This window comes from Triticum dicoccoides, chromosome 6A, assembly GCF_002162155.2.
Source record: "Triticum dicoccoides isolate Atlit2015 ecotype Zavitan chromosome 6A, WEW_v2.0, whole genome shotgun sequence".
Taxonomy (NCBI): Eukaryota; Viridiplantae; Streptophyta; class Magnoliopsida; order Poales; family Poaceae; genus Triticum; species Triticum dicoccoides.
Genome location: NC_041390.1, coordinates 28,571,589 through 28,597,133, shown reverse-complemented (window position 1 = coordinate 28,597,133; position 25,545 = coordinate 28,571,589). Strand labels below are relative to the sequence as shown.

The 25,545-nt window shown below is 43.7% G+C and overlaps 1 protein-coding gene across 1 annotated transcript; it reads right to left on the bottom strand.

The window, feature by feature from the left end:
* Positions 1-21,027: 21,027 nt before the first annotated feature.
* Positions 21,028-23,544, bottom strand: LOC119315545 (alpha/beta-gliadin-like). Its single transcript, XM_037590123.1, has 2 exons — positions 23,218-23,544; positions 21,028-22,085 (listed from the first exon to the last, which is right to left on the bottom strand). The coding sequence occupies exons 1-2, from the start codon at positions 23,542-23,544 to the stop codon at positions 21,138-21,140; spliced, it is 1,275 nt and encodes a 424-aa protein (XP_037446020.1). The 3' UTR covers positions 21,028-21,137.
* Between the last annotated feature and the right edge of the window lie 2,001 nt (positions 23,545-25,545).

Sequence of the window (25,545 nt, the reverse complement as noted above, 5' to 3'; positions counted from 1 at the left end):
CTTCAGAAAAAAAACAAAAACCCTAGCCCCTCAAATGCTGACGCGTGGTAGCTTATTGGTCCCGGTTGGTGCTACCAACCGGGACAAAAGGCCCCCCTGCCATGGCAAGCCGCAGCGGCCACGTGGAGCTCCATCTGTCTCGGTTGGTGTAAGAACCGGGACTAAAGGTGTAGGGCTTTAGTACCGACCCTTTAGTCCCGGTTCCCTAACTGAGACAAATGGGCCTTACGAACTGAGACAAATTGCCCTTTTTCTACTAGTGTGTACATAATTCAGTAACTAGGAGTGAGCACTCACTTCCTACATGGTGTACGCTACACCGAACAGAGTACCAACCATTATTCGTGGCGGTGTCTATGCGGTTGGAACAAGTGGCCAGCATAATCTCCAGATCGCTCCACCCCGTCCTTCAACAGAGGCATAGCGTCGGAACTATATGACTCATTGTTGTCGATATGTCGATTTTCTTATCTTATTTTTGTCAGACTTCTGCTTTTGGCTGTGTGCATCTTAGTTATGTAGAGACCGGATGTGGCTCATTATGTTTTGTATCCGCTTGATGCTATATTTTAAGTTAATAAAAACACCCATTATAAAAAAATCATTGAGTAAGAGCATGTAGTGGAATGAGAGAGATAATAAAAATTATGGTTGCACAATCAAAAATACTATATGAATAAGTTTGAAAGAATAATAATAATATAAAAGCATATGCGTAGGCATTATTTTCTTTTACGGGAAAACATTGGTGTTCAGTATGAAACAATACAAACTTTCCACCATGAAATGTTACTGTTTTTTTGTAAACAAATGCATAAATCAAAATGTGTAATGACAGATATTTTTTGTAAACAAAAGTTAATACAACATGGATCTATCTATCTATTATATTATATTATATTACTCCACATGATTTCACATAAGTTAAGACAGTATGATTCACTAATCATGAATGGTCATGATTTGTGTTAAAAATGGTCATGATTTATAGTAGACGCACGTAAAAACATGTTCTGATCATGCACATGTACGCATATAGGATATACTTTTGTCTGCACCATCTTTAATTCATAGGACTCGGAGAAAGAATTCTACAATGCAGGCGGAAAATCGCTGGGGCAAGTAAGTGCAATGGCACTCACCGGCCAGGCCATGCCGCCTACTTGATTTGCCTCGTGATATGTGAAGTAGGACACAGTAAAAAAATCCCTCAAAAACCTTTAGGGCATTTTCAGTGGGAGGTGCTAGAAGGAGGCTCTAGGAATTTAATCCTGGTAGATTGGCGATTATCTTGTCGATTCCCAGCACCACGTCTGGCATCGATGCAAAGGAAGGCATCGAGCGCTTGCTCCTTTTTTCACGTACAAGTGAACCAAATCTTTCTTTCTAATCTATAGCTCCAGCCGTGGTTAGCGCCCGTTGTTAACGTTGGCCGTTGGACAAGCGAGCGCTAACTTCGTGGCATTTTTTTTCCACACGATAAGCGCCTGGATAAGCATCCAGCATTGGACATGCCCTTAAGCTTCAATGATGAAACTTACATTTTTGCATCAAAAAATGACCAGTTTCAAAGATGTAATTTTAAGCAATTTCTCCAATTGGTCGTAGACACAAAATAATTAAATTTTATCGGTCGCTCGTACTAAGTTTCAAACAATGAAACTTAGCAATGTTTCCAAAAGCTGCCAAAATGTATGCAAATTTGATCTTATTTGAAAGCGCTGGCCGCGAGAAGCACGAATATGAAAGCGTAACTTAAATTGAATTTTTCGTTTAAAAGATATAGAAGTTTGAAAATCGGAAGCCAAAATAAAAAGCCGGCACCAGGACCTGAGTGCCCCCGCACTTGTGTGCAGTAAATCCTCATCCTAGACATCTATATCTATACCTATTAATAAAAGGGCTATCGCTTCTTACCACCGTAATTTTATCCGTTTTTAATTCGTCCACTTCGCCCGTCCTTTTCCCAACGCTGCACATCAAGGGCAAAGGCAGCAACCAGCCGAACCAAGGCATCATTACACAAAAAGAAAAGGTTTGTTTCTTTATAAATTAGTACCACCTCGCTGCTTTACAACCCGTTCTACCGATTTATATATGTTTATGTTTCAAAATCGTTAAGCATCCTAGAGAACTACTGTTTGTGAGGAAAGCACCTTTGAGAATAAGGAAAAAAGATGGGTGATATGGCTTAGATTTCATGAGATGTGTGGCGTGATCAAAGGGCATAAATAAGGAAAAAGAGTGGCGTGGTTACCGGCATAAATATGGAAAGAGAGTTTGGCAAAAAGAAAAAGGAAGGAGAGGATAATGACCAATTAGTATAAGGAAGGAGAGCTCCAAGAGTTCCTTCAAGAAAGGAGAGAATAATGTTGCAAAGGAATTACTACCCAGACAATAAATCGGGGTCGTTTCGGTCCGATGCTTAAGGAATTATAATTAGTTATTTCTTTTTTTTGCAAAATTATAATTAGTTATTTCTAAAGCTATAGAGGGTCTAACAGACCTTTTAGTGAGATTTCAAAATTGCTTCAACTTACAAATAATGCCTTCAAGATTTCAAAATCATACCAAAAGTACTGTATGTGTAAATAAGTAGGGATTGTTTGTTCAAATGCCAAGGAATTATAATTCGTTATTTCTAATGTACTGAATATGGTCTAACACAACCCTTTTAGCGAGATTTTTTTCACAACAACTTACAAATAATGCCTTTAAGATTTAAAAATTAGAAGGCCCTTTAAGATCAGGATCATCGTACAAAAACGTATCAAAAACATTGTATCTGTAGCATGCTTCTTAATATACAATTGGAAAAAGAGTTCCTCACGTGCGAGCATTGCAATGCTCGAATTATGACTGCCGCAACGCATCTGGGGACCGAGCCCCGTAAATCTCTCCTCACCCTAATTATTTTGCGGAATTGATAACGGCCGGACATCAGATTTCTGACGTCCCGCGCCGAACGACCTTTCTATCGTCGGATCTAAGCACAAATCTTAAAGTGGGAGTTTACGGCCACGTCCGAGTGAAAGCGTTCGGTAAAAAGAATTCTCATCCCGAACGAATCCCGCTGCCGCATTTCTCTATTCCCCTCCTTATCCATTCCTCTCAGGCCGCGCCCAACCACAGAGTGAGGCGGAGGCCGACCGCCGTAGGTCGCCGCGATGCTCGCCGTCGTGGAGCACCAGGGCGGCGTTCTCCGGGTCCGCGCGAGGGCCGTTGTGGGCGGAGGCTGAGGGCCGCGGCAGCCTCCACCGCTCCACGGACACGCCTCCATCTGCACGATCCTCGCCGTCGCCGAGCTGACCGTCGTCGCCGCCATCCGAAGCTTCCGTCCCCGAGCTGACCATACTCGACGCCGACGGAGTCTGTCCTCGCCGAGCTGCGTCTCCTCCGCCGCACACCTTCGCGTCCGTCGCGACGGCGCGGCCATTTTCAGGCGATAACATCGCCCCTCGCCCCGGCGCCCACCTCGGTCGCGTCTTCTCCGAGAACGGCGTCCATGGGCGACGGGACCCTCCTTGTCTTCTCCGACTTATCGGACGCCGGGGAACTCATGCGTTGCGTGTTCACCCGGAGGCGACGCCGCCATCCTGCGTGGCGGCACCCTCCACGGCCATGTCTTCTCCTTGCACGGCGACCAGGCGCTGCCCATGGGCAACGGGACCATCCTGCTCATCTTCTCCGGCCGCTCGGGCGTTCAGGAACTCGTCTGCTGCACATGACCTCTCGAAGGGCAGGTTCAGTTTTATGTTACTAGCTCAAAACTGATGGTGATTCACCTTTTTTAGCTCAATCCATATGATGCAATTTTTGTATGATTCATTTTCTCAGTCATTCATGGATTGCAGAAACTTTTTTACTTTCATGTGATGTTAATTGACCAATTTTGCATTGCATTTTTTTAGAAATTATAGTTGATGGAAAGGCAAAATATGTTTTTGCCATGCAAACACAAAATATGTTGCCATGTTACCTCAACTTTTGCTGTCCCCAATTTAAATTATTTCTTACCATGGAAAAATATCTAATATCTTGCCATGGAAACACAAAGTATGTTGCCATGTTGAAGTCATGTTTTCATTGCCATGGAAATAGAACATAGTATTTTTTGCCATGTTTCTGAAGTTGTTAGTACTATTTCCAAGGCAATTTTATAGATGTTGTTCTCAATAGAGTAAATTTTGCCACGGCAAATTAAACTAAAACTTGCCATGTGAATAAAAGTATTTTTGCCATAGCAAATTAAACTAAAACTTGCCATGTGAATAAAAATATTTTTGCCATGGCAAATTAAACTAAAACTTGCCATGTGAATAAAAGTGTTTTTGCCATGGCAAATTAAACTAAAACTTGACATGTGCATAAAAGTATTTTTGCCATGGAAAAAATTAGAGTTAATTTTGCCATGGCAAATTAAATGAAAACTTGCCATGTGAATAAAAGTATTTTTGCCATGGCAAAAATACAGTAAATTTTGCCACTGCAAATTAAAATAAAACTTGCCATGTGAATAGAAGTATTTTTGCCATGGTAAAAATAGAGTAAATTTGCCATGGCAAATTAAACTAAAACTTGCCATGTGCATAAAAGTATTTTTGCCATGGAAAAAATTAGAGTAAATTTTGCCATGGCAAATTAAACTAAAACTTGCCATGTGAATAGAAGTTGGCAAAAATATAGTACATTTTCCATGGTAAATTAAACTAAAATTTGCCATGTGCATAAAAGTATTTTTTGCAATGGCAAAAATAGAGTAAATTTTGCCATGGAAAATTAAACTAAGATTTTCCATGTGAATTAAAGTATTTTTTTTCCATGTGTAATTTTTGCTATGGGAATTTTCCAGTTTTTGATTTCCTAGTATGTGTGCAATTGCTAGCTTTTTGAATACTTGTGTCTTTGTGCGTATGCTGGGCCTTTTTTAGCCCACTTTCTTTAAACTGCACGTATTAACAAGTTGCTCGTGAATGAGGGGTTCGGGCCGGTGTGTTTCTGCACCGAACGATTCTGTTCGGTAGAGTGCTCTCCCAGATCCGAACGTTTCGTTCGGTCTGGCGCTTGCCCAGGCCGAACGTTCGGTCCTTATCGAGGTCCTTATTTTGTCTCCCCCGGTGAATTCAAGGGTGGGCCCACACTAACTAATCACCCCCCCGAATTCAATTGTGGGACCAACACTAACTAATCTCACACCCTTGAATTCACGCGAATTAACCATGCCCGTACAATTGATATGAGTTTTTACTAGACCTCTGTGCGTGCCTTCCTGCCGTCGTCGGGTGACATCATTCGGATGTTGTTGGGTCATGCTGCTAGATATATTGGTGGATACGCCATTATCTCTCCCGTTGCAACGCACACACGGGCATATGTGCTAGTGGTAGTTAAAGGAAACATATACACACGCAAGCCTTGCCGCGGTACCACAGGGAAGGCCCAGCCGGAAAAATTAGAGTGGCCATGGATTAAGGATAACACAAGCGGTCTGCAACTCTGGATGCCAAACGAAAATCTACGTCTCAGTTTGGCAACACATTTCCATAGCCATTGTAAAATTGTGCGAGCTTTCTTAGGCACCATTAAGCTTTATATATACTAGTCGTGAACCCGTGCATCGCACGGGCTAGTTACTAAATGTTGTCTTAGAATCTCAAATAATAGAACATGGTAATGTATGTGTACAACTACTTTGGCTGGACATACCATCTGAAACTAAAAGAATTGAGACACCAGAAATATGTTTGAGGGTGGATTTTCATATGTTGCGAAATTTCAGATTTTTGGGGATCATGTTTCATACGTGTTTTTTTAAGCCAGCTGTAGAACACCCAAGAGTAGCCACACCTTTTATTTGTGAGTGCTCGGCAAATGTTATTTGTGTGTGTCTGTGTTCACACGTGTGTGATAGCATGCTGTTGGATCTTTATAATGTCTCTATTTCCATTATATGACCAAAATAATTAGAAATCAGAAATTAATTTCATGCATGAACGGTCATCAATCAAGCACACATTTTTTTGCCTCCTTCCAAAAGCATGTGTAGTGGTCTAACACATTGCTTTTGTATATTTATGCAGCTATGGATTTGAACATTTATGTGCACTAACTATCTTGGAATATTCACACAGTTGGCAGTGAGTCCTTTGTGAAATACTCCGTCCATATAGAAGTCAGTCACGTTTTAAATATGTATTCAATCAAACTTCTATTGAATCATATGTATAATAGACATGTATCATATGTCCCCAAAAAAAATTCTAAAATCTTACAACAGTTGATATAGAGTGTTGACTATATTCATAAGAAACTTTCGCAGGCTAGGCACCATTCGTCAAGGGCTCTTCTAATCGTCGCCATAATATATATATCCCTTTTCAAACATATCTTTCTTCTTGAAAATGTTACTATTCATCTCTTGCTAATTTTTCTGGTGATAAGGTTAAGAAGATATTTGATTTGTTTTCTGTACTTGGTGGATCTTCTTCCAAAGAGTTAATAGTGCTCGACACATATGACCAACTTGCTTGGTTCAGAGTGTCACAGCCATATATGGTAGGGCAAGCCTGAGTCTGAACATCCTTTTAACTGGACAGATGCATAACAGGTGCCTGATGATCTCAAGCTAACACATATATAATGGACATAAATACTCGTCCGACCACCTTGACATTGAAGCCTTTGTGCACATCAAATATGATTCAAATGCAACCGCCAAGAACTTGCAATCCAATTGATATGCCATAATAGTTGAATAAATTAAAATAAACTGAATACTTTTTTTAGTGAATTCAGCTGCGGTAATTCTTTATATTAATTAAGGGAGGAGATTAGATAACAATACGAAGTGGTCAGGATGACCATAGAGGCAGGATGGATTCTTCCGAAAAGAGAAAAGAAAAATAAACAAATAAGAACATTTGGACATACGGTTATAAGGGTGGCCCCCATGATCTCCATTATCACTTATCTTTAGGATCTTGCTAGGTCCATACAATATAATGTACAACGGTTTTGCCCCTCTTAGGCCGGCCGACTTCCAATCTTGGACGTCTGTCTTCAATCTTGACCCCTGAATAATTGTTAGTCCTTGGCTTTCTGGTGATAGTATTCATAGGCATGCATATTGAGAGGACATTTTCATCATGCAACCGCTTCTACCTGTTTTTATGTATGTGGTGTATGTGGACAAATATAATTTACTAAGGGACCATGCAAAAGACCAAATTATGAACTTGTACTTCGTCTAGCAGCAAACATGATATCATCATGTACTGTGGTTGCCATTGGACGTGCAACCGAAGTCATAGTTTGTTGCGTGTGCCGTTGCGCATATGGATGTTGATGCCCTTTTGACAGAGGATCAAGGAGAGAAAGAAACAAAGAAGGTAAGGAAATAAATGGATAAGTAGTATGTATAAATGGTGTTGTAAACTCATAATTAAAACCAGCAATAAAGATCCTGTAGGGCTTGAACAGCTATGGCCTTACCTATGCGATCACATGCATCCACATATGCTTAGTTGCTTCCACATGTACCCATCGCCTAATATAGAACTGTTCCGTCCCTCTGGTCGACATGGCTGCTGATCCGATGACTGGTGAACGGCCAATGTAGCTCATCGGTTTACTTCTGTGCTGCCACAATCCACGTATCCTAGCCTGCTACTGAAAAAAATGGAATTAGTGTATAGTAATTAATTAGAAAAGCACACATGACTTAGTTGATTTTTCCCCTGACTTTCGTATTATAAATTTATGAACTAAAGGGGTTGCTTCTTCAAGTGCTGATCCGGAAGCACCAGACTGATATATTAATTCAGTCACATCAGTCTTCATGAATGTGCATCATGGATTAGATGGATTATTGTTGGGACAGCACCCATGTATAGGCGTGTGAAATACGAAGGCCGTATTTTCCAAAAAGAGATGAATGCACCGGTGAGCGAATCCTAGTAAGAAGAAACACTTATGTTCCAGATTAGTAAGAAGATATCTCGCTTTGTGTGACATAGTTCTTCTAGAACAACGGCACAGTGACCGGTACCAGAGTGCCAGGATGGCAGGAGGGCAGCCAAACATCGGTCTCCGCAAGGTGGCGGCAACGAACGATCCGTTTTGCATTGACCTGCCGGTGGATAATGACCAGAAGGAGAGGGTCAAGAAGGGGATCAGACGCTGCAGGTGACCGAGCAACTTCTCAGGCCAACTACTAATCAATGAATGGTGTGGTTGAGCAACTCTAGTGATCTAAACGAAAGAGGAAAACACCAAAGCATGTTACATACCTCTGTTTGCTATGACAGATTTCCCCGATGGTGCAAAGGTGCTGCTTGTGGTGGGGCAAGGATCTTGACCACACCAAATCGAGACAACAATAGAAGTTGCAAGGAGAGAATCTAGTAGACAGGCCCTGTATCACTAGCACAAAACTCACAGGCCATGTCAATTAGATAATCAAAGAACCGAATTAACGAAATTGGTTAGAACAAAACAAACGGAGTTACTTGAGTACCAACGCATCTCCTTCAGATTGAAGGGCAAAAACACATGCATGAACGGTGGCGTGCCGCTGGATGGCGATGGTGGCTTGTCTTGTCAGCTTGTAGTTGAGGGAGGGCCGATCGAGCTGTGGACGGATGGAAGGTCAAGACCGCACAGGAACCAATTGCATGCTTAGATATTGGTTCAGCTTGTTCCTTTTAAATGGGGAGAGGAAGGGGTCGTGGGGGTATAGAACTATAGATTGGAAGAAGACGGGAGTTGTCTTTATCTTTTACAACCGTGAAAAGAGATCGTGGACCTGAGTTGTCTTTATCTTTTACAACCGAGAAAACAGATCGTGGACCTTTTTTTTATACAGAGAGAAAAGAGATCGTGGACTGTCGTAATAATTTGGTCCCACAAGATTAACGGCTCCTAATTACTAATTAACGTGGGAATTACTTGGGAGTCTGTAATTAGTATAGGTAGGTAAGGTATAGGTATAGGTATAGGTATAGATAGACTAGTCGTCAGCCTGTGCATTCACACGGGCTTGTTTTCTAATCTGCAATGGGTTGAGTTGTAATCCTGCAAAACATTGGCCTGTTTTATGTCATTATTCATTTTATTAGGTCTAGAATTAATTGACTAGATATAATCGTAGGAAACATGGCTAGCAACGATGAAGGATAGGGTTCTGGTGATTGTGACACGTCTACCTGGCGACAGAAGAACTTTTGAGCCTTGCCGACGATCAACGAATGTTGTTGCTGGGCCGACTGTCGCATCGGGGACTGATACCGACATGCAGACTGGCGATGAGACTGAGACCGGCGCCGAGACTAGCGGAGCTGGTCTAGAACCGAAAGCAAAGAAGCCACGACGCCCAAACCAGCTCATGACTACTAGACTGGTGGTCACGGAGATGGACGACAGTATTTTTCAGACAATAGCGCCCGAGGAAGCGCGATCGTGCTACGGCAATCAAGTAGGCTGCATCGTACGGACAACTGCCACGATCAACGATGGGAAACTACAGAAGATTGATAATATGAGGCCCTCCCTCCTAAAGAAGCTGCACCAGATATTGTTGTTCCCGGGCCGGAATGAAAAGGATTCCAAATAAGGACCCGACAATGAAGAAGATAAACAAACACGCCATGACCAAGTTTAGCGACGCGTTGGGCGCCTAGAAAACAAGGTTGAAACATCGGATTGTCGACAAAAAGGAACCATACTCCGAGATTGTAAAGGATAATCCGACAATATCGGGAGAGCACTTTCAAAAATTCAAGGCGGCTTGCGAGGCCGAAGCTGTCAAAAAAAAGTCGAAGTACATGAAGGGGCTTCAACAAAGGAACATGGGGCGCCACCACCTCAGAAGCCGTGGTTACGGCAGGAAGAGGTCCATATGGGCCAAGGAGGACGCGAAATGCGAAAGTCTGGGCATCCCAGACCCCTTGGCGGACTTCACCGTCCCGCAGGAGCGTGACGTTCTCGGGGCACGGCACCATTGGGACTCAGTCAGGAATGTTTTCAAGACGGACCCGATCACGACGAAGTTCATGAGACTGCTGGTAATTTTAGTTTCTGATCAATCCGACTGCACGTTTAGTCATATTTGTAAACGATCCTTGTTCCTTTTATAGAGAGAGCAGCACAAGATTGCAGCCGAAAGCGACTCACCGTTTGAGGTGTTGGCGAGGCCCAAGTGGGACACTCCATTCAACCGGGCATTGAACATATTGAAAGGACTCCCGGTGGAGAATCGGCCGTCGTATGGACGCGTGCACGGTGTCGAAGACGGCGCCACGTGGAAGAAGTACTACCGTGAGCCCACAGAGGAGAGAAAGGAAAGACGGAGGTTAACTGAAGAAAACATCAACCAGAAGGTTGAGATTGCAGTTGAGAAGAAATCATCTAAGACAGTCGCAACTGCGATAGCTGCCGCAAAACAGGTGGTTCCAAATATGTCTACTGTCTTGGTTCCGGTCGTTTTCAATTGGAGCACGCAAAATCCAGAAAAAAAAATGTAGTAGACTTTCCCCTTGCTGACTTCTTCGGGAGCAGCTCGACTAGCGTTGCACCAGCACCTGCACCTGCTCCGGCACCGGCTCCGACACCGGACGTGCTCAGCGGTGCTTCGTCTTTGGCTGAGCTCGACGCCCTCACGGTATCTGTCACACCGGCCCTCTTCAATATATGTATAATCTCCCATTTTCGTTGCCTTTCAGATATCTCACATCGCAGAAATGTCTTTGCAGGCCAATGTAACCCCGTGCACCATATTGTACAACATCCGATACCATGAGGTGGAAGTGGGGATGGTGACGATAATGAAGCCGAAGGAACCATTGTTCCACGGCCGACCGATCCCCCCGGACATCTTCAAAGTTTCCGTGCCCAGTGTCAAACCAGGCCAGGAGAATTTGGCTCCTTCGGTACTAGGGGGAATGACGACGAGATCCTGCAGTAGCTTGGTGATTGCAATGGGTGGGTCCTGTTGTGGCCAAAGAGTCTGCTTTGTTTGGAGACGGCCGGGAGCACACACACGAGCATGTAGTTAGGTATGAACATCAACACCCCACCTACCCAATTAGCGCCGGCTGTCGTGCTGGGTGATAGCGGACGGGGTGAGGAAGAGGCTCCATTTGTCGCTGGTGACACCGCCATAGATGAGGACGACAATGACACTCAACAGTATCTCAATACTGACGCCTACTAAGGGTTTGAGCGTCATGAGTCGGTGCCTGAATTGCCGCCTCCGGAGGCTGAACATATTATAGACGACCTTCCGGTAGCAAAGAAGCCTAGGAATACACTGAGGAAAGCCAACAAAGCTGCTTCTATGATCCAGCCGCCTCAGCAGCCTCGGGTTCAAGACCGTGTAGATATCCTCGGAGCGGCAAAATGGCGTATCCCGGTGAACCAATCCTACCGAAAGCAGCGCTAGGGTCCAGATCCGGCAATCTAACGAGACTTCATGACGACGTGTTGCGGATAGAGAAAGGCCTCATCGCCTCGAAAAATCCAGGATACCCTCTCAACGTGGTTAACGTACCGCGGCAATTGTCGTACGTCGACACATTCCCCTCGAAGAAGTTTTTCCTTCGATTTGATTACATCTTCAACATGTTTCACTTAAAGAAGCTGGATTTTACGTTTGTCCGCCTTTATGCCTTACACATGAACTACCTCATCGGGGTTGAGCAGATACCTCATATCTGTGTCACTGACCCGTACTTCATGCACGAGGGCTTCTTGGGAGTCCGCGCAAAGCACCGTGAATACGCGAGGAATACATCGTCAATTTCATGCTTGGCAATAAGGACAAGGAGGCGATTCTCGTGGCTTATCATCCCGTGTAAGTCATCTGCGCAGATATCCTTCCTTCGATTTCAATCATTCATTTGAACGATGGAGTGTAATTAATTTGAGGTGTACTTATTTTGCGCAGCGGCGGGCGCGCCGTCCTCATCATCCGCTACCCCCGATACTGTGGACTCGTCGAAGAACATTAACAAAAAGGATTACACCCACATCAAGTCTGTTCTCGACAGTGCTATGTTTTACTACGATGCACGGGGTGGAGAGGTCAAGGACAAGAAGAAAAGGGACGGCAGGCCCATAAGACCCACTTCAGCTGGATCCAGCAACCGAGTGATTCTCTTGATGATGGATTCTATGTCCTACACCACATGATGGAGTACAGACGAGATCACCAGAACCTTTGCATGTCACCTAAATTCAGCGATTCCCATATTCTGCAATGGGCAAAGAACTTAGGAGATATCGAGGATCATCCACTTCATGATGAGTTATATCACTTCCAGTGCGAACTTGCCCAAATCATCATGAAGGAGGTCGTCGAAAAACAGGGATGTTCTATGAAGAAGGACAAATGACGTGGGAAGACTTCCGAACACGCGTAGCCGCTCAACGTCTCGACCTGAAGCCTTTCACTAAGCTCGGGCACTGTCTCCTTGACTTGGATGGATGGCACGACATGTTGAAGTGATTTTCGAAATATGACAATGTGTCCGTTTAGTTCATACTTTCTGTATGACGGAACTTTGAGTTATGCACGACGAAACATTATTTGTGATGTAATTAAACCGTCCTCCTCGACTAGCGAAGATCACTCTAGTTAGGGCATTTTGGGTACGATGAACTTTGTTATTTATACTTATGATATGTTGCTTCTATTTTTGCCAAGTCTGTCTCTTTCTGTTGCTCAACTATATATGTTGCATATCATCGACTCATGTGACAATGCAGGTGCATAGATCATCGATGGCGAAGAAGTGCTACGCCAGGAGTATACGACGAGTGGCCGGAGTGTCAGTCCCAGGTGTACCGGTTTCCGGTTTCCGAGCAACAACCAGTAGTTAGTTTAGGTTCACGCTAATGCGAGAGAGGAATACAAACTCATGTACTGCATAGTTCCGCTCTCACTCATAGTGATAGCTCTTCTCGTGTATATCATTGTTTAGATGGATGACGATGTAGTTGCAAGTAATCGAGACTTGTATCGCTATTTTCGAGATGATGACGAGAGACCACTTTGTGATGGATGATGATTATGATGATGACATGATTTGATGAGACTATTTGTATGTATATGCTATGATTACATTTGTATGTGTATGATACGCTAAATATTATTGTATAAAGCCTGTTCAAATACAAAAGAAATATGCAGAAAAAACAGAAACTAATAAAACTAGCAGTAAAATTATTAATTAACAGGGGACGCACATGTCATACACTAATGTTAATTTAAGAGTTTTACTTTATTAAATGGTTAATTAGGGAGTGTGGGTCCCGGTGTCAGTGGGTTAGTGGGGGTTCATTGGTCGGGGATTAGGCCATTTAGGCCGGCGGTTTAACGTGAGCAATGGTGGAGCCAACCGGCAGCTTCGGCGCGAGCGGAGCAGCGGGAAGAGGCGGCGGCCGCAGCGCAGTAGTAACGTAGCAGTAGAGTGGTGGCGAGGCACGGCGGCGAGCACCGGGACAGGGGCAGTTGGCGCCCCCGAAAGAGGGTGCGGGGGAGCATCGGGATTGCGGCGAGCGTGGGAAGGTAGGGCGGAAAAGGGGATCGTGGCACGGGCGCGGGTAGGGTCGTGCGCGGAGCGGTGGCTGGTGCGGTGGTGGGCGTGCGCACGGCGAGGGGCACGACGGGTGGCGCGGTGAACGTGGTGGAAAGAGGAGGTAAACGGGGGCGTCTCATAGCGTTGCCGAGAAGGGGCTCAGCCTGGTTTGAGGACGCGAGTAGGGGAGGGATACGAGGAGGCGACGTAAGTTTCGGCGACGATGAGGTCTTCAGGCGGTCGTGGTGGCGCACGGTGATGGCACCGGTGAAGGGGGGCTTCGAGCTCATTGCTCGTTCACGATCCAGATCGGGTCGGGGAAGAGGAGCGGGAGGGGAGGTGAGCCGGAGACGGGCGGCGGGGAGGAGGCTTGGCGACGTCGGCGGGCGATCCGGCGACGGCAACGAGGTCAATGGGGGCAATACCCTCCCTGATCCAGATGGGATCAAGAGGTGGGGAGGCTGGCGAGGGGGTGTGGGGGAAGTGGGGCAATCGGGTTTGGGTTCGATGGGGAGTGGGGGCGTTAAGGGAGGCGGTGGGGCCAGCCTAGCTAGCCTAGTGGCCAGCTAGGCCGAGGCCCAGCGAGGGGTTGCCCCCTTTTGCTTTTATTTGTTTTGTCTTTCCTTTTCCATTTTATCCTATTTTTCAATTTACTCTAATTTTTTAAATTATATAATTAGCATCTAAATTTGTTCTACTAAATATACCACTGCCACCAAAAGTTTGGTACCCAAATAATTTAGTTAGAAGATTTTTACTATTTTAAAAGCATTTAAATAATAGTTTAAGCCATTGTTTTTTTCATTTTAGAGTATTTAAACATTTGATTAAAGTGTGGTTTCTTCACCATAATTACTTATGCATTATTTGTCACCTCTCAAAGATTTTAGTTTTAATGTTTGAAAACTTTTGATGTTTGCCTTTATTTTAAATTTGAATTTGAACGGGGTTGAATCATTGTGAGGTTAACAACAGTAATCGTGGTGACGTGACATCATTAGCAGGGAATTGCTATAGCATAACTAACTGGGCGTTACAAAATCTAACTCTCAAACCGCTCGCAACCATCCGGACATGGTTTTCCATCCAATACGGTTCTATATTCCCCAGGCCGGTATGGATGTGCATTCTTCCTGTAAACCAAAAACAAATTATGGGGCTTTGCGGGCGTCTGTACCGCTGCCGCGGTCGCTTCTTAGTCCCTTGGCCCCCCAGAAATACCTCTCCCGCGCCCGCACCCTTTCACATGAGAAGCAATTAGCTTGCACTGCTCCAGAGCACTGGTACCTCATTCTTGCCGATTTGGAGTGGCCACGGTGAATATACTGATGTTGAGGAGAAGTTCCAGCCACTAAAATCAACGTAATTGATTGATGAATTGAATGCTTCTCTGGAAATAATTGATCAGGGGCAAGCCAAGGATGTGGATAGTCCTTACTACTTTAATAATACTCACCTTGAAAGTCCAAGAAAATACTTCAATTTAATTCAAATTCCAGACTCATTTTGTTATCTTTAGACTAACTAGCCGGGTGGCCCGCCCAATGTGCTGACTAGAACTTTTATAGTTTTATCGTGAGTATGTATTAGTAGATTTGTCTATAGAAAAATGAAACAAAATGTGATCACTTTCACAAATAAATAAAGTACACTTCAGAACTGCTGTTTTTGAATCCTATAGTAAAATTATTATTTTTTACTTGTCCTAGTAGCTTGGAAATGCAGATTTCATACATTTATTAGCACGGAAATAGACAAACTATGATGAACTTCCTAATCTCTACATGTTGTACAAAATGTTGGATAACTAAAGGGATGCAATCCGATGCAAGGTGTAGAAAGGAGAAGAAAAAGAGCTTTCACATTTCAACATATTTATATGTAGCGTGAGCTAAATTTTGTCGCAAATTGTGAATAACAACCTGAATTTAACACATGTACACTACCACAATGCATCTTGGTATTACATAAGAATTATGACCTATGAGAAAATAAACGTAGAACTATTAAAAGGATAACCAAAGAAGCTTTTCAGGTTTCAACGTATCTACAAACAGCTTTAGCTAATCTTTGTCAGATGATTGTATAAATAGTGTCAATAAGAAAATACAAAGAAATTCAGGAGGAAAAAAAATTCAGTTTTAAAAACACCTGCTAGCTTTAGCTAAACCTTTAATGTAAAAGTGTAAAATCCATTAGTTCGACCCCAACTTGTTCTTGAGCTGTTAAGGACGTCCAATAGTGATGAGGTTTTTTTGTAAATTAGCTCAACAACGTCAAACTTGAGGAGATTTACATCATCTATTAGATGGCACTGTTGGAAAAATGAGCAAATTACTACGAGATTTAATCCGAATAAATAGGAAATAGATCATGACAGCAATAGCAGAGATTAAACTAATCATGCAAACTAGCATAGTAGATGAACAGATCACATCTAGGGCACATACTAGAAATCTGAATTCTACCACGATCTCGAACAAGAAGGATAGAATAACATACGGTGCAGTAGGTGTAGCACCGCCGCCATTGACGTTGTCACCCATGTCGTCGAGGATGAGGTTGCCGAGGTCGGAGAAGAAGTCGTCGTTCGCGAAGTCATCGCTGCCAGCAGTCGTGCGAGTGCGCTCCCCGAAAACCTGATCACCCCTCTCCTGTACAGGATCACGAGAGGCGGGGTTCCGGAGGCCTGCTGTCCCTTCTCCCGGTGCACGCCGACAGGATGGATGGAGAAAACTTGCTTGGCGGCGCAATGATCTGTAACGGTGGTGAGAAACCATTCGAAGCAGCGGCGGCTAGGGTAGACGTCTGCCTGACTATATAGTGTTGGCCGGGTAGGTCGTGGGAGTAAACCCCACGTCCGAGTCGTCACGATCCAAAAGAATCGAAAATGGTTCAGTAATTAACGCGTCCATTAATTATTAATTAATGATTCATTAATTTTTCCGGAGCAGCAAAAATATAGACAACGTCCTCGGCTCGGCTCAGTCCCGAAACCCGCGGCGCGGCGCGGCGCGGCGCGTCGTGACGAGGCGTGGCGAGCGAGGAGGAGGAGCGCGCGTATAGGTCTCCTCTTCTCATGCTCATACAAGTGGTAGAAGAGCTCACCTTATAAAAAGGTGCAACTCTGTCTCAACTTCCGGGGTGGGACTAAACTTTAGTCTCACTCACTCCACTCACATGTGTGCATGAATGAGCCAAGATAATTTCAGAATTTTAGTTGGGCTTTGGGCCAAAGACCTACTAGCAAAATTCCAAGAGACACTACTCTAATTTGTAGTAACCTCTACGAACAGATCGTTCCAAAGTTATGCCATATCAGTCAATCCTTTTATTTCCTTGTCATGGCTAATCAATCAAGAAGATATAGAATGCATAAATCATTGTCCATTTCTAGAGAGTTCAAACTGAGCTTTGGTGGCGGACCACAGAAAGAACAAACAAAATTATAGTTGTCCTACTAAGTTCGTTGTGAACTTTTACTGAAATAAGGTATACATATGAAATAAGAAAGAACCTAATTTAGGTGCAATTATCTCAAAAAGATCCAAACCAATGTAACATATATATTCGCATTCATAAATTAATCTTCCATGACACTAATCAATCTTTGGATGGCATTTTTCTTCATAACACCAATCGGTACTCCTACCATTATTTACTCTTCGCTCACTCCTGCTTCATATTCCCTCGTCCAGAATCCAGCACCTCCGTCTGAGCCTCTTGTGTATACATGTGCAAGATGGTCACGTATATACCATGATGCACATCACCGTTTGCAATGGAAGAAAGCTAAAGAGGTTAATTAAAATAACATCTTGGGAACAAATTCTATGGAGACAAGTCCATAGGTAGTGGTACTCTAGCCAGGAACCAATATTTTTTGTTCTCCAATGTAGTCCTTTCATGCTTGTTATCTGGATGTCATGTGATGAAAAATAGCCATGCACCGATCATAGATGTTCTATCTGTTTGAGAATGCAACAAAGGTATGTACGCACATGCAAGGGCTAGTACTTACATGAGAGCAATTTGAGAGAATCGATCAACACCTGCCTCAGTTGCTAGTTTCTGGTGGCGTTGGGTAGGTTGCAGTGCGAACCAGGCTAGCGGTACTTCCAGCCCTGTGACGTCTTCGTTTCAGTTTTATCAATCCCTCAATTGGCGCCCATACCAAGAGAGAAGGGTGGGATGGTGCGATCGTAGAACATGACAAATTTTCCTATGTAGAACTTGCAGAGCAATTAGGTGGTCTGTTGTTTTTACTTGCTCCTGTATTTAGTACGTGAACATGAAAGGCTAGGTTAAGTGTTGTCAGCATGAATTAACATAAAAAACTGGCGCTTAAAAGGATGTACCACTCAAGAATAGAGAAACAATTTTGAAGTACAAACATAGTGGCCTATTTCCAAAGCATATGTGCCAGCAAACAGAGCTGGACTTCAGCACATCGATCAACTGGCCATAGCCAACCAATTGTAGGAGGTCCAGGAGCTGCAGTATAATGAGGCCCATACGTGCTGATGTGAGAAGGATCCTAAAGCAGTTCCATATTTGCTGAAGAAGAAGCAGGTTAAGCTCCACGGTCTGAGCAGCAATATCCCTAGGCGAGTAGTGGCGCCGCAAGGAGGGTGCTGGAGAGCATGGGAGCTGAAAGGAGAGGATGGCATGATGCGGCGGCAGTAGGCTAGCAAACCTCATGGGACGTGAGGATAGAATAGTACGTATAAGGTTAGGTTGCACTATTATTTTCTTCCCTAGAATTTATTCTGTGTAAGGGAGGCGGACACTTGATCTACTGATGTGTTTCAAGCCAAGGCTGTCGTGTACATGCGTGTATCTTGTCCTTTCTTCTTTTTTTCTTTTTTTTGTTCAGTTTTTTTAACTGAGGTATGTTTTCTGTTGTTGATTTTTTTTTTGATCGTAATGTTTTCTGTTGTTGATTGATTGGTGATTAAGGGAGAATTGAAGCAGCACATGTTTCTACATACTGGCAATGGTGGGAATTTAGAGAAATTTACTTTTAAAGTAAATCCAACGGTTGTGATTTTCTGATTTACATAACTAAAGGCTAGATATTTCTAATTATTATGGAATTATCTAGCATATTTATCTTTTTTCTAGTTAGCCGATAACTCAGACGACTTGTCATTTAGACAAAGCCTTTGTATCAGGGAAACATTTCCAGCCGGCAGTCCGGCTGAGTCTTCGGCCGGACGCGCGCGCTTCGTTCGATTGCGCTGTATCCTGCGGCCCCCGCGTGCCCCTCGTTTGACTAATTGCCTGAGCCCACCACCAATCGTTTCTTTTTTCCTTTCTCCCGTTTTCTTTCTTCTTCCTCTTATTCCTTTTTCTTCTCTCTCCTGCGCAGGAGGATGGCGAGGCGCATGTTGCTTGTGACAGATTTTTGGACTCCCCATGTTGCAGCCGCGTCCTGTGGAGCTATGACTCGAACCATTTTCATTGCCTCCTCTTCCCCTCGTTGCTGACGGTGCAGCAGTTGCCATGGATGCGCTCATAGACAACTTTTTTTATGGAGTGTTGCAACCAGCCCTGGGAGATGCTACATCCGGCGGCGAGGGATGTTACAACCGGCAAGTTTTTTTGTTGGAACCAACCAAAGGTTCTGATCGCTGATTTTTTTTGGCTGGAACCAGTGTCTTGTTTTGCTACTACCGGCGGCTTCATTTGCTACTACCGGTGACAACGTTTTTTTGCGACATAATTCATGAAGATGATGCAACCTCGACGACGGGCGACAACATTTTTTTGCTGCAAACAATGAAGTTTTTCGCTACCACCGGCTATAGGGTTTGTTACCACCATACACAGCGGACGGCCGGCGTTTTTCTTTTGTGTTTTGCTACAACCACGTCATTTTTTGCTGCAGTCGGCAACCACAGAAGCTACATCGGGTTAACATTTTTGCTACAATGACGATGGCGGGCTGTAGCGGTAAGCTTTTTTGCTGGAAGCGATAAACTTTTTTGCTACAACAGGTATTGTTTTTTGTTGGAACCAGCAAGAGCCTCGGGAGGGCACACGGCGAGGTACAGCGCGACCACAACGACAGGTGCTGCTGCCGGCGGCCGGCGCTACCGGAGATGCGACCATGTCCCCCGGAGCCGGAGCTGCAAGCCTGCAACCACGAATGCATGTTTTTGCATGCATGAAGCCGATGAGAAACGCAGGCGGCAAGGGCGGCGAGCAGCGGCGAGGGTGGCGACCGGCGGCGGTTCTTCAAGGTTTTGCTACATCGGTCGTCCATGGCTACTGTTGGGGGTCGCGCTGCTTTGTTTTCCCGTCTGCTGTTTGGTTGAATCCGTTTAATTGAAAAGAAAACGATTCCAGATCTGACGGTTAAATGCAATCTAATCAGACGGCCGCGCTGTGTCCGGCCGAATTGATTGGCTATAGTATGAACCTAAATTTACTGATCAAATATCCCCACTGTTTAAATTTCCTGATCAAATATATCATGGTAATAATCCAAAGGCGACTAATCTGCACCGGCGCAGATTAGTCGCCTTTGGATTATTACCATGATATATAATATTAAGAGGAAATTTAGGTTCATACTATAGCCAAACAATGTGCCAAATTAAAATTTAGACAGTGGGGATATTTGATCAGTAAATTAAATTTTAAATATAAATTATTAGGCACTAATATTAAGCATTAGAGGAGTATATCAGAGATGGTCATGTAATGAGTTTCCGAAGTGTATACATACGTGATGTTCCTTTTTTTTTCTATTTTCCAAGTGCATGAACGTACGTGTGTGTATTCTTTTTTTTTTGTAAGATTTGACACATATCTTTCCTAGGACAACACGTTCCTTGTTTTTTTCTAACTTAACAGGTTTCTTGTTTTTTTTAACTTAACATGTTCCTTTTTTCTTTGAAGTCAACTTAACACGTTCCTTGTTTTTGTAAGGAAGAGTCCGACTTCTTCTTGACTATTTTCCCTGGGATGCATGCAATCTTTTTAACGTAAGTTTTTTTTGATGAGGAAACAAAGTGGCCTCCAGATGTATATATTTTCAACGGGGTGGAGCCAGGGAGCACGTACGTGAGAAAATCTCATCCTTTTCCCGTTTACATGTATGTGTTTTTCTTAGTTGGTGCATGTACGCGAGTTCTCTTTTTAAAGAGGCCCACCATTTACCAAATATATTTTCTTTAACATATGTGCGTTCAGATGTGTCACGTACAGTCGTTGGAGGCCCAGAGCATTATATATGTTACATAAATCTAACGGTCGAGATAATTCTATTTGTTAAGATTTACCGGATTGAGGGCTAGTAATTTCTAATTAACGTGCAATTTTCTAGCATATTTACCTTGCTCCTGGTTCACCTTATACTACTTTTAATATATAAATAGATGCAACATAAATATGTAGACAAGACCTGTGTTTGTCTTTTATTCCCAAGTTTGAACTAGTATAGTTTGGGTTCTTACATGATAGTGCATGTCACATTATTTTTTCACCGCTACAACGACCAAACCATGGACTGAGAAAACGGTGTTTCATATATCTAGTACTAGAGTTATTTTCTTCTCAGTTAGTACTGAAGATGCCAAATGGTGCGATGGTGCAATATGGAGGGATGTAGACATTGCACATTGCAGGTAGCGTCTGTAGCGCTAGGTTCCTTATTTCCTCGAACTGGGGCAGTTGTTGAGGCTGGACAGAGCCCTGGGCCTGTGGGTTTTGCTGAGATGGCCGGAAGGAGCCCTGGCCTAATGGATATTGTTGCAGAGGCTGTTGGAAGGAGACCTGGCTCGATGGTTGTTGTTGTTGTTTTTGTTGTTGATGCAGAATAATAGCATGAACAACATTGTGGATGGCCTGGCACTGCGACTGCTCAGGGATCTGCCATAGGTGCTGACAACACAATTCTTGCAACAGCTGGTAAGTACTTTGTTGCAAAACTTGTGATCTTCCATGCGCTATGTTGTGTTGCTGCAATACAACATCCATGCATGGAATCAGTTGTTGTTGCAAAATTTGTTGAAGGATTTGCTGTTGTTGTTGTTGTTGTTGTTGTTGTTGTTGTTGTTGTTGTTGTTGTTGCTGCTGCTGCTGCTGCTGTGAAATTGGTTGTTGTGGTTGCGAATACTGTGGTTGCGGTTGTGGATATGGTTGTTGTGGTCGAAATGGTTGTGGCTGCAAATATGGTAGTTGCGGCTGCGGAAATGGTTGCAGCTGCAGATATGGTTGTTGTGATGGAAATGGTTGCGGCTGTGGATATGGTTGTTGTGGTGGAAATGGTTGTTGCTGCCCAAGAAATTGTTGTTGTTGTACCAATGGAACTTGCTCTTGTGGGTGTTGCTGAGATGGATTTTGTGGCTGCAATTGTGGCACTGGAACTCTAACTGCAGTTGTGGCGGTGGTCGCCACGATAGCAAGGAGGGCAAGGTGGATTTGGTATTGACCACAACTTGCTTGGCTTAAATGATGCGCTCTACTAATGAGAATGATGGATGAGGAAGGATGATCGTCATGCTATGGGGCTATTTATAGCTGCCATGGAATGATCTCTTTCACAATTGGCATTGTTTGTGTGGAAAGTGCTTGGATGCTTCTCAAAATCATCATTTGGTATGTTCTGTTTGGTGGCACTACTTACAAGTGTATTCCTGGACTGGTCATTAAAGTTCCTTGTTGTTGCACTATCATTCCACCACCAAAAAGGTGTGATAACATGCATGACTCATCTTATTCACTTTACAGCTCAAACACTAATCTAGATTGCCTATTTTTCTGAAACTAAGTTTGTAATTTTCTGCAAATTGTTACGCATAAACTAGATAAGCATGGCTGTCACGGTACTTAGTTTGTAATCTTGTGTGGTCTGTTAAGATAGATAAGACTAGTAACGTAACTTGCTTTGGTAGGCCATGACTCGTCAAATTCCTTTTACATGTCAAGTGTTGTAGTGTTCTAGAAGTTATTAGCAAGCATAAATTTTGTAATGTTCTACAAGTTGTTACATGTAAACTAGATAAGCTTGACTTGCACACAAAAAAGATTGTAATCACTAGTCATCTACCCGTGCAACTGCACGGCCTAGCTATTATAGGGGTACATATTTATTAATAAATATTTATATGTAAAATTCAAGCGCTTAAATTACAGATATCATACATCTGAACATATGCTAAGTTATTCAAACAATTATAGTACAATATAAGCACATATATTATAAACTTCATTATATGGAAGAGTGCCTCTACTTCCCATATATATAAAAAATATGAACATCTACAATACCAAAACTATATAGTGTGGAAATACATTTCATGACGCATCTGGTAATATTGATTTCATATTGTGAATGTTGATATTTTTTTATTATAAAGTTAGTTAAAATTTACAAATCTTGACTTTGACCAAACTTTATATGCAGACTAAAAATAAATGGAGAGAGTATCTTGGGGTCTTTGCCATGTCACGTTTCTCATACATTCAGTACGAGTGTCCGAACGAGTGGAGACTACATCGTCACCTTATCCTTTCCCTGCAGCTCAAGTCTGCTTCTTCCCAATCTTTCATTTCTAATCAAAGGATAGTGAGGCGAGCTGGCCGGGCTGCTCTTCGTCGACGACGTCGTCCTCTACTTCCGCGCGCCAATGGCCTGCTTTTGCCGGAATTCACCCTGTGCCCATGTACAACCGCCTTCCAGAAGCCATCCGAGCGGCGGCCCTGCAACGCTCGCGCGGAGGTGCCAACTTAGGAGGTGGGCGAGGCTGTGCAGCTCGCGGCTAAGCTGCTCTTCGCCGGGGTCGCCGTCGTCTCCATGCGCCACACGGGAAGGAAGTTGGTCACCGAGTTCCCGGGGATTCGCCGCGCACCCAGGTACTCCGCCGCCTCCCCAGTAGCTGTCTGAGAGGCGGCCCGCGACGCGCGAAAGTGTGTCCCGATTTTCAGACCTCCCAGCACTGATGTGGTCTCCCTTACCCATGTTGCAACGACTGTGTTGTCGCATCGGGGACTGATACCGACATGCAGACCGGCGATAAGACTGAGACCGGCGCCGAGACTAGCAGAGCTGGTCTAGAACCGAAAGCAAAGAGGCCACGGCGCCCAAACCAGCTCATGAGTACTAGACTGGTGGTCATGGAGATGGACGACAGTATTTTTGAGACAATAGCGCCCGAGGAAGCGCGATTGTGCTACGATAATCAAATAGGTTGCATCATATGGACAACTGCCACGATCAACGATGGGAAACTACAGAAGATAGATAATATGAGGCCTTCCCTCCTAAAGAAGCTGCACCAGATATTCTTGTTCCCGGACCGCAATGAAAAGGATAATAAAGATCCAGATAAGGACCTGGCAATGAAGAAGATAAACAAACGCACCATCACCAAGTTTAGCGACGCGTTGGCCGCCTGGAAAACAAGGTTGAAACATCGGATCGTCGACAAAAAGGAACCCTTGCTACCTCTTGAGCACAGCGTTGGTTTTCCCCGAAGAGGAAGGGATGATGCAGCAAAGTAGCGTAAGTATTTCCCTCAGATTTTGAGAACCAAGGTATCAATCCAGTAGGAGGCTACGCGCGAGTCCCTCGTACCTGCACAAAACAAATAAATCCTCGCAACCAACGCGAATAGGGGTTGTCAATTCCTACACGGCCACTTACGAGAGTGAGATTTGATAGATATGATAAAGATAATTTTTTTCGTATTTTTGTGATAAAGATTCAAAGTAAAATAAAGGCAAAGTAAAAAGCAAAGGAAATAACTAAGTAGTAGGAGATTAATATGATAAAGATAGACCCGGGGGCCATAGGTTTCACTAGTGGCTTCTCTCGAGAGCATAAGTATTCTACGGTGGGTGAACAAATTATTGTTGAGCAATTGACAAAATTGAGCATAGTTATGAGAATATCTAGGTATGATCATGTATATAGGCATCACATCCGAGACAAGTAGACCAACTCCTGCCTGCATCTACTACTATTACTCCACTCATCGACCACTATCCAGCAAGCATCTAGAGTATTAAGTTAAAAACAGATTAACGCCTTAAGCAAGATGATATGATGTAGAGGGATAGACTCATGCAATATGATGAAAACTCCATCTTGTTGTCCTCGATGGCAACAATACAATACGTGCCTTGCTGCCCCTACTGTCACTGGGAAAGGACACCGCAAGATTGAACCCAAAGCTAAGCACTTCTCCCATTGCAAGAAAGATCAATCTAGTAGGCCAAACCAAACTGATAATTCGAAGAGACTGGCAAAGATAACCAATCATACATAAAAGAATTCAGAGAAGATTCAAATATTATTCATAGATAGACTTGCTCATAAACCCACAATTCATCGGTCTCAACAAACACACGGCAAAAAGAAGATTACATCGAATAGTTCTCCACAAGAGAGGGGGAGAACATTGTATTGAGTTCCAAAAAGAGAGAAGAAGCCATCTAGCTAATAACTATGGAACCGTAGTTCTAAGGTGAACTACTCACACTTCATCGGAGAGGCTATGGTGTTGATGTAGAAGCCCTCCATGATCGATGCCCCCTCTGGCGGACCTCCGGAACAGGCCCCAAGATGGGATCTCGTGGATACAGAAAGTTGCGGCGGTGGAATTAGGGTTTTGGCTCCGTATATGATCGTTTGGGGGTACGTAGGTGTTGGAAATATGCCCTAGAGGCAATAATAAAATGGTAATTATTATATTTCTTTGTTCATGATAATTGTCTATTGTTCATGCTATAATTGTGTTATCCGGAAATCGTAATACATGTGTGAATACGTAGACCACAACACGTCCCTAGTGAGCCTCTAGTTGACTAGCTCGTTGATCAAAAGATAGTCATGGTTTCCTGACAATGGACATTGGATATCATTGATAACGGGATCACATCATTAGGAGAATGATGTGATGGACAAGACCCAATCCTAAGCATAGCTCAAAGGTCGTGTAGTTCGTTTGCTGTAGCTTTT